Source organism: Rhinoraja longicauda, chromosome 3, assembly GCF_053455715.1.
Source record: "Rhinoraja longicauda isolate Sanriku21f chromosome 3, sRhiLon1.1, whole genome shotgun sequence".
Lineage (NCBI taxonomy): Eukaryota > Metazoa > Chordata > Chondrichthyes > Rajiformes > Arhynchobatidae > Rhinoraja > Rhinoraja longicauda.
Window position 1 is genome coordinate 56,276,724 of NC_135955.1, and position 19,561 is coordinate 56,296,284.

General features: G+C 41.7%; 1 protein-coding gene across 1 annotated transcript in view; it reads right to left on the reverse strand.

Moving 5' to 3' along the window:
- Window positions 1–19,561, reverse strand: part of LOC144592255 (solute carrier family 28 member 3-like) — a 114,014-nt gene that overhangs the window by 42,078 nt on the left and 52,375 nt on the right. The window contains exons 7-9 of the mRNA XM_078396787.1: window positions 4,025–4,102; window positions 3,849–3,929; window positions 687–767 (exon numbers count right to left, since the gene is read on the reverse strand). Coding sequence (XP_078252913.1) covers window positions 687–767; window positions 3,849–3,929; window positions 4,025–4,102 — 240 coding nt within the window. The remainder of the gene's footprint in view (window positions 1–686; window positions 768–3,848; window positions 3,930–4,024; window positions 4,103–19,561) is intronic.

Here is a 19,561-nt window from a genome sequence, read left to right on the forward strand (position 1 = left end):
AACACAATAGATGCATTCCTATGAAACCTCACATTGTGGAAAATTGCATTATAAAAACAATTGTGTCAATATGGAATAGGAGGTGAGGGGCTAGAAAGTTTCAGACTCGCAGTAACATTTTTTACCTGCAGGATTTTCAAAAGTAAAACTCTTTTTAATAGTTATAAGTTTATTTCTGTTACTGCAAGCTAAAAATACTAAATGCTATACATTACATTGTTTAATGACCATTGCACGGATGCCAATAAAATAAATTGTTTGGAAATTTTTATGGTTACCTAGGGGAAACTGATAAACTTTATTCTTAAGAGACAATTGTGACTTATTATTGTGGGGTGGTTACAAGAAACTGTTCTTTTTTTTCCAAATCATCTTTTCAACTGTTTGTCAATTTCTGATATAACATTTAAATAGTTCTCTAGTTCCCAATCGAAGTTGTTTTATAACCAATTCGGCCCATTTATTAAAAATAGTGTTGCCTAATTCATCAACCATTTTATATCCAGTTTGCATTGTGGACACACACGTTATAACGGAACTACCTATAGACAGATTCAGGAAATGCAGATCGAGCACCAATTAGTTCATCTGATTGGTGCTCCAGAAGTGTAAAAAATCTACCCTGGCTACGTTGAAATCTGACAGTATCCAGTGCTACTCACCCAATTCAACGGAACTGGACTCACCTGCCCAACAAACATGTTGCTTGCTGCCACCAGTGACTCAGTGGGAGATGTACCCATCGTAACTTGCATTAACCAGCCAATCTGAACAATGGATAACAGTCTGAACTATTGCATAGAATATTGTTACAAATAAATTTAAAATATAAGAGTTTAGTTTCATATGGTCATACAAATAAGAAGCCGGAGTAGACCAGTTTAACCCTCAAACTTGTTTTGTGATTAATAAAAATATGGCTAATCTAATTACTACTTCAACTCCACATTCTGGTCTACCTGCAGTAACCTTTTGTAATGCATTTGCAAAATAGAATACAAATAATACAACCATTAGATTGCACATATTTTTTGGAATTTTCATGGAGTCAAGAGTTTATCTGTCATGTGTGCCAGATATGAATTGGAACAATGAAAATCTTACTTTCTGCAGCTTTACGGGCACTTTAGACACTTCATCAACAATAAATATACAATAAATTATCAGTTATTCTAAATTAACTAAACCAGTTCAGGAACCGAAGTAGGTAAAGCAACCTTAACAGTGCAAACTTTGTAATAGTTCAATTTGGTTGAGTTAAGCTTGTTGTTCAAGTTGTGGAGGGTGATTCAAGAATCTGATGGTTGATAGGAAGAAGTTGTACCTAAATCTGGAAGTGTTGGTTCTCAGGCTCCTCTACCTTCTTCCCAATAATAGAAGCAAGAAGACAGCGTGGCCAGGTCAGGACAGTATTTGGTTAAGTGATATTATCTGCCTTCTTGATAAAGTGCTTCCAGTAAATCCCTTCGATGGTTGGGAAATCAGGAACAGTGATGGATAAGTGATATTATCTGCCTTCTTGATAAAGTGCTTCCAGTAAATCCCTTCGATGGTTGGGAAATCAGGAACAGTGATGGACAATGTCCACCATTTTCTGCAACCCCCATCTTCTGGAGCATTCGAATTTCCAAGCCAGGCCACGATGCAACCAGTCGGTATACTTCTCATTGTACATCTATAGAAGTTCGATGGTTAGCCAGGACATGTTGTATCTCCACAAACTTCTGAGGACATAGAAGCATGGTGAGCTTTCTTTTTGGATGGCATAAACAAAGATGCAGAGAAGATCACCCAGGAAGTTAAAACGGTTTACTTTCTCAACCGCAGTCGAAATATCAGCAATGAAGACAGGTGCATAGTCAAGAGTGTTTTATTGTCATATGTCCGAAACAGAACAATTAAATTCTTACTTGCAGCAGCACAACAGTTATGTAAACATAGTACAGATACTCCTCGACTTACGATGCTTCGACTTACGATATTTCGACTTTACGATTGGGCAAAAGCGATACACATTCAGTAGAAACCATACTTCGAATTTTGAATTTTGATCTTTTCCCGGCCTAGCAATATGCATTTTAGACTTAGATATTTTCGATTTAGGTTGGGTTTATCAGAACGTAACCCCATCATAAGTCGAGGAGCACCTGTACTCTGTAAAACCGACAATAAACAAAACAAAGTTCAGTATAGTTTAAAAAAACAGACAAATAGATAATAATAATGAAAAGTCAAAAGTAATAACCGCAAATCTATATAGTTCAGAGCCTATTTGGTTGTAGTGTTTAATTGCCTGATGTTTTTAGGAAGAAGCTGCTCCCGAACCTGGAAGTTACAGTTTTCAGGCTCTTACACCTTCCTGATGGCAGGAGTGAAATGAGAGCATGGCCAGGGTCTCTGATGATGCTGGCTGCCTTTTTAAAGTACTGACTCTTATAGATCCCTTCGATGGTGGGGAGGTCAGTATCAGTGATGGACTGGGCAGTGTTCATTATTTTTTGCATTCTTCTTCGTTCCTGGGCGTTTGAGTTGCCAATCAGGCCGTGATGCAACATGTCAATTTCCTCTCTACTATACACCTGTAGAGGTTCAAGATAGTCAGTAGATTGCTGATATTCTGGTTCATCCAAGGCTTCTAATGAGGAAACAGCTGGATGGTCTTGGAAGGAATACATCCTTCACATATTTCCTTATGAGTCCTTTGTGCAACTTTGTGCAATCCTTTTCTCTGGAGCTGCACTTTTAGCAGATGCCAGGTGGTCTAATTTTCCAAAGTTCGGGTGAGATATGGAGCGAAAGGCTCCTCTGATAGTGAAATAGCAGTGGTCAAGAGCGTTTGATCCTGCAGGCGATATTTACGAGACAAGTGGATAAGACCGCCATGTCTGAGCCACCACAAAGAGTTTACAATTAGGCAGAAGCCTCTTCCTTTGCCTGATGATGGCATCCAGTCCAAGCAATAAATCAAGAAGCATTCAGGCTGGAGCACCGTCTGGAATCCCGGGGTAAGCCACATCTCTGTAAAAGATATACACAGCATTCCCTCATGTCCCTTAAGTAAAGTAATCTTGCCCTTAAGTCCTCAATCGCAATCAATGGACCTGAAAACCCTTGAGGCTGTTTCAGCTTATCATAAAGTCATACAACACAAAAAAACAAGCCTTTCAGCCCATTAAGCCAGTGTTGACCGTCATGTACCCATCTATGTTAATCCTATTTATTTATAATTGCTCTATGGTCTTCAAAATCTTAGCAATTCAAGTGCAAATCTAGTTATGTCCTAAATGTTGTGAAACAACCTCTCTTCACCACCCACTCGGTCACATTGTTTCCAATCTCAACCACCCTCTGGAAAAAAAATATTTATATCCCTTTAAATCTTTTACGACATTCCACTCTACTTCAAGCCACTCTATGAAAACTATTGGATCAATGGTGGAAAATAGCTGGTCAATTAAGAATGCCAGGTATCCTATGCTTACATCTAAATCAACCAGAGGAATTAGGCAGTCTTGCAAAAGAAACCTCTCTTTTCATGAAGCAGACATTTTATGAACTACTTTAGCCACTGTGTCCCAAAAATTCTGTTACTAAACTATGAGCTCAAATCTAAGAAAAAGTACAACCAACTGGAAAATAAGTGATTTTATTCTGCAAAGTCTACTATATTTGCATTAAAGCTGGAGAGATGTTGGGTGCTGCAGGCAGGTATACTTTTGAAAATATCTTCCAAACTGGAATGACCTACAATATTAACTCACCAGTCCATGGCTAGTGCTAAGGGTTTTAGTAACCAACAGAGGGAAAACAATTAAACAATTAAACTTTAAAATAATCAAAATATGTACCTTCATAATGAGCCACTGGATAAATCCAAGGTGATATAAAATGGAAATTACTGAGCTGAAATAAATCACTAATGGCAGAACCTAATGATAAAGGAAATCAGAATACTGCATTTGAATTGTATCATTATTAGTTCCCTTTTGACATTGTATGCATGGAAAATGCTTTTCAAACTAACCTTAAAAGCAAAATAGTGGTCTGTATATTTCTCACCAAATAAAAATTTAGCACCAGCATCTACGTAATTCATAAAAATCTGTAATGTAATAAAGAAATTGAATAAATGATTGTTCAAGTGAATGTCATCAAGTTTCATTATAATTTTTTAAGTGTTTCAGATATGAAAATGTCAAATTTAGAAAGAGTGCTATATATTACACAATCATTGTTTTAACAGCCTTAGTTGTTTAGTTATAAGTGCATGATCACAATGTAAATCAAAAAGTGTTTTCTCAAAACAAAAATGGCACCAAAGATTGGCAACATTTTACATGAAGCACCTTTTATAATTGTTTTACTTTATTACTTACCTATTTGTTATTCATTAGTTCTGAAACCGAAAGTTTCCTGTCAATCATCGCTCTATTATAGGAACTTTCAGAACTACCAACCTTTATTAGACCTATGCTACAGGCACAGCTATGAGATCAATGAAACAAGGAAACATTTCAGCCATTTTTCCCAAACATTGGAGAAATCAAGGACAAGCGGCCATAGGTTTAAGGTGAGAGGGGAATGCTTTAATAGAAAGCTGAGGCAACTTTTTCATACAGAGGGTGATATGTAAAAAGAACAAGCTGCCAGAGGAAGTGGTTGAGGCAGGTACAATAACAGCATTTAAAACATATTTGGACAGGTACATGGATAGGAGAGATTAAGAGAGACATACGAGCTAAACACAAGCAAATGAAACTTGAGTAGGTGGGCATTTTAGTCAGCACAGACGCGTTGGGAAAAGGGCTATATTGTTCTATATTCTAAATTGAACTTCAAGATATATTAGACCAGCGTTCGGACATCCATATATATATTACTAAAACTCTCATATTGTGTAAACACGTTCCTGAATGACAGCCAAAACAATACACGATAGCGCAACAATTTTAGCACCACCTTAATCACCATTGCCCTGCGGTTCAAATGGTTGTAAAGTTTTTCACTTTTTAAACTTTAAAAAATCACTTTTTAAACTTTAATAAATTTGATTCGGTCCACCACCTCCCCCCCCCACGTGGGGTCCGGCGCGTCCTGATTGGCTACCTCCATGTTCGATATCACAATGGGAACCCAGCGCATCTGCGCCTGCGCAGTTGGGGCCCCGTTGCTTTAATACCTACGTAAGATGGCCGCCGCATCCGCGCATGCTTAGTTGGGGGAGGGTTACCACTCAGAGGGGGTGGGACCCACCTGAGTGATGGGAGTGGCGGCCAATGCGGGTGGAGATCTCCTGCGGCTAGCCAATGCGTTGGCCGCATCGGGGCCGCAGTGAGTGCCTCCCTCTCCCCTTTCCTCTCCCCACTCACTCGCCCCTGCCCTGGGGGAGTTTTAAGTGGGGTTGATGGGGGATGGAGTGGGTGAGTGTCATCAGTTGGGGGAGGGTTGCCTGGCCCGCAGGAGATTTTGGATCAGTTGGGGGAGGGTCGCAGGAGAGGTTTGCATCCAACAGGGGTTGCCGCGCCCGCAGGAGAGATTTGAACCCAACGGGTCCACACCCGTCTAGTTTAAATTAAAAGTCTAATGCATATCAAAAAATGCTTTTATCAAAATTGTAACATTGTGAATGAGGCAGATAATTATTTTGATTTTTTTTCCTCAAAAATATTTCATAATGGAATATAATGCGGAAGTGGCGGCGCCTAACGGCTGCGGCTCGCTAGCAGTCTGTTCGTCTTTTTTCTTTTTTTGTTGTTGTGTGTCGGTGTTGGGATGGGTTTTTTTTGTTTTGGTTGTGTATGTGTGGGGGGTGGTGGTGGTGTGGGTGGGGGAAACCTTTCTCTTTTAGGTCTCTTCCTCACGGCGCGGGGTGCGGCTCGGCCGCGGGGCCTAACATCGCCCGGCGCGGCTCGGCCGCGGGACTTTTCATCGCTGGTGCGGCTCGGCCGCTGGACTTAACATCGCCCGGTGCGGCTCGGCCGCTGGACTTAACATCGCCCGGTGCGGCTCGGCCGAGGGGCCTTCCATCGCCCGGTGCGGCTCGGCCGCTGGACTTAACATCGCCCGGTGCGGCTCGGCCGCGGGACTTAGCTGCGCACGGCTCGGCCGCGGGGCCTTCCATCGCCCGGTGCGGCTCGGCCGCTGGACTTAACATCGCCCGGTGCGGCTCGGCCGCGGGACTTAGCTGCGCACGGCTCGGTTGCGGGGCCTTCCATCGCCCGGTTCGGCCGCGAGACGTCTCAGCGCCCGGTGCGACTCGGCCGCGGGGACTTTCATCCCCTTGCGGGGACTGTGCGGGTCGGTCGGGACGAGCTGTCTGTCCGTGGGTGTGGGGAAGAGAGTGGAAGTTTTGTTGCCTCCATCACAGTGAGGGGGTGTTTGGAGTCACTGTGATGGACGTTATGTGTTGGGGTCATGTGTCTTGTGTTCTTTTTTGTGTGTGACTGCTATGTAGTTTCGTTCGGTACCTTGGTACCGAATGACGAATAAAGCTCTGTTGAACTGTTGAACTGTAATGATTTCTTGACAATGCTAAAGTCCTGGTGGAACCTCCTTCCCCCAACTCCAGTAACTCTTTCCAATTGGGTATCAGTTTATTTCCATAGGCAAACTATTTTCTGTGTTTTCTTGCACAGAACATTCAATTTTTTCCTTTGGCAGAGTCAATGACGCAAAACTTATACATTTTCACACCAAATTAACTTATTTTCCTTTCAGGTGGAGAGGCCATTCTTTCAGTCATTAGCTGTCACTTTTACAAAGATTCAACCAACGTCTCTTTCAACTTTCATTACAGGGTGCAGGTTTTAATTAAGAATCCACAATGTTGAGCAGTTGTGTTATGAACACAATATGTGACAAAATTCTATTCCTGAGACTCCAAGTGCAGGAGGTGCAATGGGTAGAGACGGAAAGGAGATGAAGCATAGAAACATAGAAACATAAAAAATAGGTGCAGGAGGAGGCCATTCGGCCCTTCGAGCCTGCACCGCCATTCATTGTGATCATGGCTGATCGTCCCCAATTAATAACCCGTGCCTGCCTTCTCCCCATATCCCTTGATTCCACTAGCCCCTATAGCTCTATCTAACTCTCTCTTACATCCATCCAGTGATTTGGCTTCCACTGCCCTCAGTGGCACATAATTCCACAAATTCACAACTCTCACCTCAGTTTTAAATGGCCTCCCCTTTATTCTAAGACTGTGGCCCCTGGTTCTGGACTCGCCCAACATTGGGAACATTTTTCCTGCATCTAGCTTGTCCAGTCCTTTTATAATTTTATATGTTTCTATAAGATCCCCTCTCATCCTTCTAAACTCCAGTGAATATAAGCCCAGTCTTTTCAATTTCTCCTCATGTGACTGTCCCGCCATCCCAGGGGCCAATCTCGTGACCTACGCTGCACTGCCTCAATTACAAGGATGTCTGCACAGCCTCAATTACAAGGATGTCCTTTCTCAAATTAGGAGATCAAAACTGCACCCAATACTCCAAATGTGGTTTTACCAGGGCCCTATACAACTGCAGAAGAACCTCTACTCCTGTACCAAAATCCTCTTGTTATGAAGGCCAACATTCCATTAGCTTTCTTCACTGCCTGCTGTACCTGCATGCCAACTTTCAGTGACTGGTGTACAAGGACACCCAGGTCTCGCTGCACCTCCCCCTTACCTAACCTAACTCCATTGAGATAATATGCAAGTGCAGGAGGCCTCTGTGGAAGTACCTCTTGAAAAAAGGTACGCCCTCTTGGGAGCTGTTGGGGCAGACGACGCTTCCAGTCCGAACAGCAGACAGGTCTGTGACTCGAATCCTAGGTTGAGACTTGACCGGCGAGACAGACATCAGGCAGAGCTATAGTGGTAGGTGACTCCATTGTACGAGGTGTGGACAGGAGATTCTGTGGCGAAAGGCGAGACTCAAGGATGGTGTGTTGCCTCCCTGGTGCCAGGGTCCAAGACGTCTCAGACCAACAAGAACATCCTCGTGAGGGAAGGTGAACAGCCGGAAGTAGTTGTGCATGTAGGCACAAATGATGTGGGTAAGAAGAGGAAGGAGGGTCTGCAACGTGAGTATAGAGAACTAGGTAGGATGCTGAAAAGCAGGAGTTCTAGGGTGGTTATCGCTGAGTTGCTTCCAGTACCTCATGCTAGTGAGGGTAGCAACAGGGAGATAGGGGATCTGAATGTGTGGCTAAGTTGGTGCAGGGGGCAGGGATTTAGATTTCTAGATCACTGGAATCTCTTTTGGGGCAGGGTGACCTGTACAAAAGGGACGGGTTTCACCTTAATTGGAAGGGGACCGACATTCTGGCAGGCAGGTTTGCTAGTGCTTCACGAGTGGGTTTAAACCAAAGATACTAGAGGAGCAAGATAAACCACTCGACTCTAAAAACTGTAGGTCATGGGTAAATTTCAGCGCCATTTTAGTAAGCAGATTCTGTGTGGTGGACTGGGCAGCGTTCACAACTCTCTGCGATTTCTTCGTATATAAAATGTTTGCAAACAATTATTTTTGTTCAATTTCTTGGATAAGTTGATAGGTGACATTTATAACTATTTCTTGAAGAGTTGCTGCTTCGTGATCTTTAAACTTTGCATGTTACTGATTGAATATTTCCACTAGAGATCCACTCTGTCTGTATCAGGCCAATTGGTCATATCTAATGAACTGTTCTTCTTTGCTTTCTCTGTTACTTTTAATTTCACCTCCACGAGCTGTATCTCTTTTTGTTTTATTTTAAAAAGTCCCCACAATCAAAATGTGGATTATAGAAATGACGGAGACCTTAAACGTGGAAAGAATCAGATTTTCCCTGTTGGACAAACAGGAATTATTCATTGGAATATGGTCTCCTTTTATTGATTACTTAAAGGGTCAGAATGGTTCAGCACAGGAACCTGACTAGCACTCGGACTAAAGAATGGATGAAATGCTATACTTTGAAATGTACGTATATATCTCGAATGAAGTTTTTGTTATTTTAATAAATTTTTCCATTCTTCTTTAACTAACTTTTTCCTTATCTTTATAATTTGTTTTTGTTTTTGTTTTTATTTTGTTTCTCTCTCTTTTCTTTCTTTACTTCATCTATTTCTTTAGTTCTATCTAGTTTAAAAAAAAAAAAGGGGGCAAAAGGTATTGGAGACAATATAATAATAATTGACAATATTATCAATTTAAAAATGTATGACTGTAAAGATGTACCTATCTCCAATAAATTTTTTATCTCAGAGTGAAAAAAAAAAAAAAAAAAAAAAAAAAAAAAAAAAAGTCATGGAAGCAGAGATTAGGCATTTGCAAACAATAGAACTCCACTGTATCCACAATATAATTGAAAAGACATTTAACTTTATACTTAGAGCCAAGAAAATTTGAATTGGTGAATTGGTTAGTTAAAAACCCTTGACAGCCACTAAAATGACCAATGCTACCTGATGTGGTACAGAAGCATGAATCCAATTCTAATGGACACAGTGGTAGAGTAAATCACCAGATCAGGTAGCATCTCTGGAGAAAAAGGATGGGTGATGTTTCAGGTTGGGACCCTTCTTCAGACAAGGGGGGGAAGGTGAAGAGCTGGTATAAATCAGGATCTGATCTTTTCGTTGGTTGGCTGATATGCAAAACAGTGCCATCCTGTATATCTCGCACACAAAATGATGTAAATCTTACCATGAATGACAGAAATAAAAAGTGTTATCCTTGTTTATGAAGCTCTTTTTTGAATGTTTTAAAATTGAGGAGCTTGTCGCAATATACTGCTAACCCACAAATGTGTCGTTATGAGATATTCACATTTGAAAAATCCATAAATCACAACAAAAAAATAAGAAGGTGCCTGTTATTTGACCAACTTTATCGGTTGAATTTAAATATGATTTTTTTACAGGTTGTTGGGCAGTGGGTAAGGATCGTGTTAATGCATGTAACTAATTTTTCACAAAAGTGAGGGTTCGCACTATATTGCACTGACCCCCTCAATTATATGTTAAATTCAAAACTAAACTATGGCAGCAATGTACATTATTCATGTCCAAAGCTAGCACTTTAGTATCAGTGTAGGTATGTATGCATTACATTTTTAAGATATTTTAAAGATATTTTAAGAAAATAGGTGCAGGAGTAGGCCATTCGGCCCTTCGAGCCTGCACCGCCATTCAATATGATCATGGCTGATCATCCAGCTCAGTAACCTGTACCTGCCTTCTCTCCATACCCCCTGATCCCTTTAGCCACAAGGGCCACATCTAACTCCCTCTTAAATATAGCCAATGAACTGGCCTCAACTACCTTCTGTGGCAGAGAATTCCACAGACTCACCACTCTCTGTGTGAAGAAATGTTTTCTCATCTCGGTCCTAAAAGACTTCCCCCTTATCCTTAAGCTGTGACCCCTGGTTCTGGACTCCCCCAACATCGGGAACAATCTTCCCGCATCTAGCCTCTCCAACCCCTTAAGAATTTTATATGTTTCTATAAGATCCTCCCTCAGTCTTCTAAATTCCAGCAAGTACAAGCCCAGTCTATCCAGTCTTTCCTCGTATGTAAGTCCCGCCATCCCAGGGATCAATCTGGTGAACCTTCTCTGTACTCCCTCTAAGGCAAGAACGTCTTTCCTCAGGTTAGGAGACCAAAACTGCACACAATACTCCAGGTGCGGTCTCACCAAGGCCCTGTACAACTGCAACAGAACCTCCCTGCTCCTAAACTCAAATCCTCTTGCTATGAATGCCAACATACCATTCGCTTTCTTCACTGCCTGCTGCACCTGCATGATTGCTTTCAATGACTGGTGCACCATGACACCCAGGTCACGTTGCATCTCCCCTTCTCCCAATCGGTCACCATTCAGGTAATACTCTGCTTTCCTGTTCTTGCCGCCAAAGTGGATAACCTCACATTTATCCACATTATATTGCATCTGCCATGCATTTACCCACTCGCCTAATCTATCCAAGTCACTCTGCAGCCTCCTAGCATCCTCCTCGCAGCTAACACTGCCACCCAGCTTCGTGTCATCCGCAAACTTAGAGATGTTGCATTCAATTCCCTCGTCCAAATCATTAATATACACTGTAAATAACTGGGGTCCCAGCACTGAGCCTTGCGGTACCCCACTAGTCACTGCCTGCCATTCCGAAAAGGACCCGTTTATTCCTACTCTTTGCTTCCTGTCCGCCAACCAATTTTCTATCCACCTCAACACTGAACCCTCAATACCGTGTGCTTTAAGTTTATTTTATTAATTTTATTACATTAATATAGAACGAAAAATATCTTGATATGTGTTCATAATTATTTTATTCACAATATTAGGATTTCTGGAAATAAGTTTCATGTAACTGATTGCGAATGTGTATGGGTAGGCCCTAATGAAATGAAAAGAACCATGTCGGGAGGGAGAGAGCGAGAGAGATTGAAAGGAAAAGGTTACTAAACAAATAATTAGAAGAAATCACAAGAAATAAACTATATATATCATCATATCATATCATATATATACAGCCGGAAACAGGCCTTTTCGGCCCACCAAGTCCGTGCCGCCCAGCGATCCCCGTACATTAACACTATCCTACACCCACTAGGGACAATTTTTACATTTACCCAGCCAATTAACCTACAAACCTGTACGTCTTTGGAGTGTGGGAGAAAACCCACGCAGGTCACGGGGAGAACGTACAAACTCCTTACAGTGCAGCACCCGTAGTCAGGATCGAACCTGAGTCTCCGGCGCTGCATTCGCTGTAAAGCAGCAACTCTACCGCTGCGCTACCGTGTATATATACATATACATATATATGTATATATATGTATATATACATACATATATACATACATATACACAATATACACACATACACATATATATGTATACACACACACACACATACATACATACATACATAAACCATAAAGGTTGAATCGCCTTTAAAGTTTATGTACATCATGTGAAAAATAAGTTGAAGAGAGAAATAGAGCATTGCTTTAAATCAAAGTTGCTTCTGATCCATGAGAAGGAACTTTATCTATTTATCTCTATCTTGCCTCTCACACACAAACACACACACATACACACACACATACACATATACACACACACATACATATATATATATATATATATATATATATATATATATATATATCCATATATATATATAATAAGTTAAATTTGTGCAGAGTGTGTGTTTGAGCAATATAAGGGAAAATAACGGCACAAAAAAGGGGGCTGGGGAGAAAGGATGAGAGGGAAATGGGCAGAAACAGTAAGAAATAATAAAATCTGAGAAATTAAGCAGGGGAAAACATTTAAAAGTAAAAATAACAAAAAAATGTGAGTTGATAGATGTGATATTTTCTGCATTTTAATTGTATCATCACGCATTCTGTTCCCCTACAACACTGATTACACTGCGAAAGGCATAACAGACGGCTGGTTTTGCCTACTAAAATGGCGGACGTTCCACTCCTTTGCGTACTACATTTCAGTATACACGATTTTGATGGAGTGGTCCACCTTGCTCATCTAGATCTTTGGTTTAAACTAAAAAGTGAGGGGGTGGAGTCAACAACTTGGACGCGTATCCATGCAGCTAACGGGAAAGAGAGTATAAGAAATGTCACGTTTACATTAACAGGGCAGGGGATTGGGACCCAATGCAAGGAGACAGAGTGCCATACAAGGATAGACAAGGAGGACAGAAGCAAAAGGTGGAAGGGAAATAAGGAAAAGCTAACCTGAAAACTAACCTGTGCCTCAAAACGAGGAGCATTCGACATAAGGTGGATGAATTGAATGCGCAGTTAGTAATTAAGAGATATGATATAGTTGGAATTACGGAGACATGGCTGGGAGCTAAACATGCATGGGTATTCTATATTCAGGAAGGATAGACAGAAAGGAAGAGGAGGAGGGGTGACATTGCTGGTTAAAGAGGAGATTAATGCAATAGCAAGGAGAGACATTAGCTTGGATGCTGTAGAATCGGTTTCGAACTGCCAAGGGCAGAAAATGCTTGTTGGAGTGGTATACAGACCACCAAAAAGCAGTAGGGAGGTTGGGGATAGCGTCAAGCGGGAAATTAGGGATGCGCGTAGCAAAGATACAGCGGTTATCATGGGTGACTTTAATCTACATGTAGAATGGGCCAACCAAATTGGTAACAGTGCTGAGGAGGAGGATTTCCGGGAATGTATATGGGATGGGTTTTTAAACCAATATGTGGAGGAACCGAATAGAGGGCAGGCCATCCTAGACTGATTATTGTGTAATGAGGAAGGATTAGTTAGTGATCTTGTTGTGCAAGGCCCCTTGGGCTAGTGGCCATAATATGGTGGAATTCTGCATTAGGATGATCATTTTTCAATGTTCTCTCGATTCTGGATCAGTTCCTGTGGGCTAGAAGGTAGCCAATGTAACTAAACTTTTTAAGAAAGGTGTGAGAGAGAAAATGGGGACATAGACCAGTTAGCCTTACATCGGTAGTGCGGAAGATGCTCGATTCGATTATTAAAGATGTTACAGCAGCACATTTGCAAAGCAGTGACGGGATCAGTCAAAGTCAGCATGGATTTATGAAGGGGAAATCATGCTTGACTTATATTTGGAATTTTTTGAGGATGTAAAAAGTAGAATGGATAAGGGAGAGCCAGTAGATGTGGTGCATATGGACTTTCAAAAAGCCTTTGACAAGGTCCCACATAAGAGATTGGTGTGCAAAATTAGAGCACATGTTATTGGGGGTAGGGTGTTGACATGGATAGAGAAGTGGTTGGCAGACAGAATGGCAGGCAGTGACTAGTGGGGTGCCGCAAGGCTCGGTGCTGGAACCCCAGTTGTTTACAATATGTATTAACAATTTAGACGAGGGAATTAAATATAACATCTCTAAGTTTGTGGATGACACAAAGCTGGGTGGCAGAGTGAGCTGCGAGGAAGATGCTATGAGGCTGCAGGGTGACTTGGATAGGTTGAGTGAGTGGGCAGAAGCATTGCAGATGCACTATAATTTGGATAAATGTGAGGTTATCCACTTTGATGGCAAGAACAAGAAGGTAGATTATTATCTGAACTATGTCAGATTAGGAAAAGGGGAGGTGCAACGAGACCTGGGTGTGTTTGTACATTAGTCATTGTAAGTAAGCATGCAGGTACAGCAGGCAATGAAGAAAGCCAATGGCATGTTGGCCTTCATTGCGAGGATTTGAGTTTAGGAGCAAGGAGGTCCTACTGCAGTTGTACAGGACCTTGGTGAGACCGCACCTGGAGTATTGTGTGCAAATTTTGGTCTCCTAATTTGAGGAAGGACATTCTTGTTATTGAGAGAGTGCAGCGCAGGTTCACCATGTTAATTCCCGGGATGGTGGGACTGACATATGATGAATGAATGAGTCGACTGGGCTTATATGCGCTGGAATTTAGAAGTATGAGAATTTCGAAACATGTAAAATTCTTAAGAGGAATGGACAGGGTAAATGCAGGAAAAATGTTCCCGATGTTGGGGGAGTCCAGAACCAGGGGTCACCGTTTAAGAATAAGGGGTAGGCCATTTAGGACTGAGATGAGGAAAAACTTTTTCACCCACAGAAGGCAGTGGAGGCCAATTCACTGGTTGTTTTCAAATAAGGGTTAGGTTTAGCTCTTAGGGCTAAGGGAATCAAGGGATATGGAGATAAAGCCGGAATGGGTACTGATTTTGGATGATCAGCCATGATCATATTGAATGGTGGTGCTGGGTCGAAGGGCCGAATGGCCTACTCTTGCACCTATTTTGTATGTTTCTATGAATTTCAATATTTTGTATTATGATCCCACTACGATGAGTACACCAGGTTGGCAGGGGAAAGGACCCAGGGCAGAAAAGAGGCAGAGGTTGGGGACAAATACTGTAGTGAAAGAGAACAAGATTAGCAGATAGGATATCAGGGCAAAGAGAGGGGAATGACCCATAGTTTAAACTGCGCCTATTTCAATGCTGTATGTTTAATAGATTAGGTGAACGACCTTATGGTGTGAATTGGCTCAGGGGATCGGAATATTATAGCCGTAACAGTAACTTGACTGATCGAAGTGCAGGACTGACAGCTCGATATTCCAGGGTATAGATGCTACCATCATGATGAAAATGCAGGTAACAGAGATAAGGGTGGCCTGTGTTTTTGATCAGAGAGGACATAATCAGAAGTTTAGCCTTTGATAAGGTGCCACACTGCTTAGGAAGATGAGAGCCCACAGTATCAAAGGGCAGATACTACCATGGATAGCAGGTTGGCTGGATGGCAGAAGATAAAGAGTGGCAATAAAGGGGTTTTTTTCTGGGTGGCTACCAGTTACTAGTGGAGTTCCACAAAGATCGGTGCTGGGGCCGCTACTCTTCACGTTGTATATTAACGATTTGGATGAGGTGATTGAAGGATTTGTGGCAAAGTTTGCGAATGATACGAAAATAGGTGGAGGGGCAATAGACAATAGACAATAGGGGCAGGTAGTGTAGAGAAAGCAGGGACTCTGCACAAGGACTTGGACAGGTTGGGAGAGTGGGCAGAGAAGTGGCAGATGGAATATTGTGTAGCAAAGTGTGGAGTCATGCATTTTGGTAGTTGGTATAACGGCGTAGACTATTTTCTAAGTGGGGTGAGAATCCAGAAATTGGAGGCACAAAGAGACTTGGGAGTGCTGGTGCAGGATTCCCAAAAAGTTAATCTGCAAAGAAAGCAAACTCAATGCGACCATTTATTTCAAGAGGGCTTGTATACAAAAACAGGGATGTAATGTTGAGGCTCTATAAGATGCTGGTAAGGCTGCATTTGGAATATTGCGGGCAATTTTGGGCACCATATCTGAGGAAGGATGTGCTGGCTCTGAAGAGGGTCCTGAGAAGGTTTACAAGAATGATCCCAGGAATGAGTAGGTTAAGGGCCTGTCCCAGTTACGCAATTTTTTAAGGCGACTGCCGGCGACTGTCAAAGTCGTAGCAGATCGCCGAAAAACGTAATTTGTTTTTACCCTACGGCAATGTCTACGACAATGACCACGACAATGCCCATGACAAGCTACAACAACCTACCACCTAGGCGACGGCAAGCTGCCGACAACCGGCGACCCAGTCTTCGCGACCTAGGACGTCCACGACAGGGACTACAATAAGCAACGATGACCGACGTCAACCTGCACTTACTACAACTCCGAACTAGGCACTGTACCATGGCTGAATGACATTATCTGAAGACCAGTAGCAAACAGCCCACTCCATAAGCAGAGGTCCACCACTTCAGGAAGAGAGACCCCAAAAGACCACAACCCAAGCCCCTTTTCAGTGCCCCCCACACCCTCCCAAAGGAGTTTATTTTTCGATGTAGTGCATTGGTTGTGTTGGTTTTGTTTCACTGATCGAAAAAAATTAAAAGAGTTCGCCTTTAAATGCAGTGAATTGTTTGTCTGTGTTAGTTTTAAATGATTAGAGTTTGCCTTTCAACGTAATGAAATGCTTGTGTATGTATTTGTTTCATTGATAGTATATCATAAGAGTATGCCTTTCAGTGCATTGCAATGGTTGTGTTTGTTTTGTTTCATTGATAGAAAGAAATTATGTGTTTGCCTTTCAATGCTTTGCAATGGTTGTTTGTTTTGTTTCATTGATAGAAAAAAATCAAAAGAGTTTGCCTTTCAATGCATTGCAATGGTTGTTTGTTTTGTTTCTCTGATTGACGAAATGATGAGTTCGACTTTCAGCGCAGTGAATTGCTTGTCTTTGTGTTTGCTTCATTGATCTGAATAAATGAAAAGAGTTCTCATTTACATGCAGTGCAGTGCCTGTGTCAATGTTTATTTCATTGGTCAAAATGAATGAGACTAGAATCTTTGAATGAGATGCCATGATAAAGTACTTAGAAATGCAATAAATTCAGACTATTTTTTTTTTAAATCACGAAAATCAACTTTATTCAAACAAACTATATTCCTATGAAAGATGGATAACTACATGCAAAAATCTGCGACAATGGTGGTAAACTTGATGGGCCGAATGGCCTAATTCTACTATTCCTTATGACCTTTTGATAGGATTTGGATAAAATTTTCTAGGGGGATTGACCATTGAGGCAATTTGGGTATAACCTAGAAACAGGAAGGTAATAATTATTTTGAGACTTATAATACCTGTGCAGGAGCCATTTTGCGTTTATTAGTTATTTTAGCATATTATTATATTACTTTGTATCCTGCTGTATTTTTGGACACTAAGAGGTTAATGCTATGCTTACGTATGAGCTGGGCGCAGCCAGAGAGCGTCCAGCTTCGACGTTTTGTCGGCAGTTCAAGTCAAGAAGCGTCTGATAGAAGTTCAGCCAAAGGAAGTAGCCGATATGTAATCGGCTGAAGAGCCTACTGACAAGAAGTTCAGTAAGAAATCTCTGCCGAAGATAAGATCTGGCAGTTTGTATTAATTACGTAATTACGATAGGATAATAGATTTTTACCAAGCTAATTAATGACAAGTCGATGACAAGAGATATACCAATATGTTATTGCAACTTCAAATAAACGACTAACTAATTTAAACGTCATGAAGATCTCTGTTGTTGTTATTGCTTGCATTTAGAAGATTATCGTTCCACCTAATCTACGTCAGCGGCGGTTTTGGGGCTGATTTGATAGACGAGAAGCTGGCCGTTATATCATAAAAATCTACCTAAACTGGAACAATTTATTTGAATTTACTCTTCGTGAAGTTCAGTCAAAGCTGGTCTTCGCAAGAGACGAAGCATGCGACAGTTTAACTAAGCTGGGAGAGATTTATTGCCAAAATCTTTCAACCGAGAATAGTACAAGCTACTCCCGGAGGCTGGAGTGAAATAAAGATCTGTCTCTTAGAATTTTTCAAAGATAATTAGGTCTTGTATAGAGACTGCAGCTTTGTGGCGATTGAAACCTGTGAGATCGTTTATCGATAAGCTTTGAAGCTGAAGAAATCGATGTCTACGTTAAATAGGTTTATGAGAAAGCCTGTTAATTGAAGTAAGCTGGAAGCCTGTTATCGTAACTGGTACAGGGAGCCACGGAATGCGAGCCACATAGCAACAACCTTGGGAGTCCCTGGTTACCAGTCTTTTGAAATTCCAAAAGAGATAAGGACACTTCTTCAAGAAGCTCAGAATGTCTGTAATTAAATCTGATGTTCGGTCACAAGGTGGCGACAGCGGGACATGGCCTAAAGTGAAAAAAAGGGCCATTCAGCTCACCCAGATTGGCAAAGACGTGGATTATGAAAGCCATGAAAAAACAAAGAGACATAAATATAAACTGGTTAATGGAAAACATCAAAGAGTTAATAAAATCAGCAAAGGTACATGATGTATGGTTCAGTCTGAGTCATCTTAACCGCACCAAGGAAGTAATCTACAAAATCTATGAATCATTGAAACTGGTACAATTGTCACCGGAAGAAATGGAAAGGCAAGAGAAATGGATGCGCCAGGCAGCAGAACTCTTGATGAATTTGGCCAAGAGGTTGGTGCGTGGATGTACCAAGTTAGCCACGGGACCGCACCCTTTAATGTCGAGAGTGCCTTATGTCAGGGTGGTAAAGACGCAGACTCCATCGGACCTGGAGATAGTGCTTCAAATATTTTGAACTCTAAATTGAGCATTAAATCTCTTGCATCTTCGGCGCGCTCTGCTCGTAAGGAGGCCGAGGTCGAATTTGCTGTTCTTGCAGAGCGAGCCGTGTTCTTGGAACAGATTCATGAGATTGAGGCACACCAATCAGAGATAGAAGAACAAAGAAGCTAATCAGAGATGGAAAAACAGAAGAGAAGACAACTAGAGATGAAAGAAGAACGGAGGAGGTCAATTAGAGATTAAAGCGTATACAAGAGAAGGAATGATCAGTTGAGAAGAGAGAAAAATGGCAACAGCCAGGACAACAGCTCAATGTACTCGGCGCTCCAAGATCAAGAAGCAGCTCGATAGTATCTAATAGGAGGAATTCTTATCCGGGACAAGGAGCTGCTCATAGCCAATTGTCAGCTGGACTGGAACCATCTGTGACTAAATCCTGGCATGGTCGGGAGCTATAGGCTGTTAGACCAAAGCAAGCAGCTTGGAAACCATATGCCGGAGCTACTGATGCAGCACATCTAACTCAACACCCTCGACAAGGGGCCAGAGCAAGGCCTCAGGTACAAAGAGGTGAGCTGGGGCATGCTCATGTTAAACCACCTGTACAGCCAGATGGAGGCCGAGACCACATGTATGACCTATTGCAGAAGCAGACTGAAATCACCCAAATTCTGGCTAAACAAATCTTTCTTCTACTCTACCACCAAGAGACATTCCAAGTTGATTCTTTGCTGTATCAACTTTTTATCAAGGCATTTGAAAGAGGAGTAGAAAAAAAAATTGATGATAACAGTGACCGTTATCATTTCCTGGAACAACATACAAAAGGACAAGCGAAAAACTTGGTCATCAGCTGTCAACACTTGCCTTCGGACCAGGGCTATCGGGAGGCAAGGAGGCTGCTTGAAGAGCATTTTGAACAGAGTAATGAACAGAGT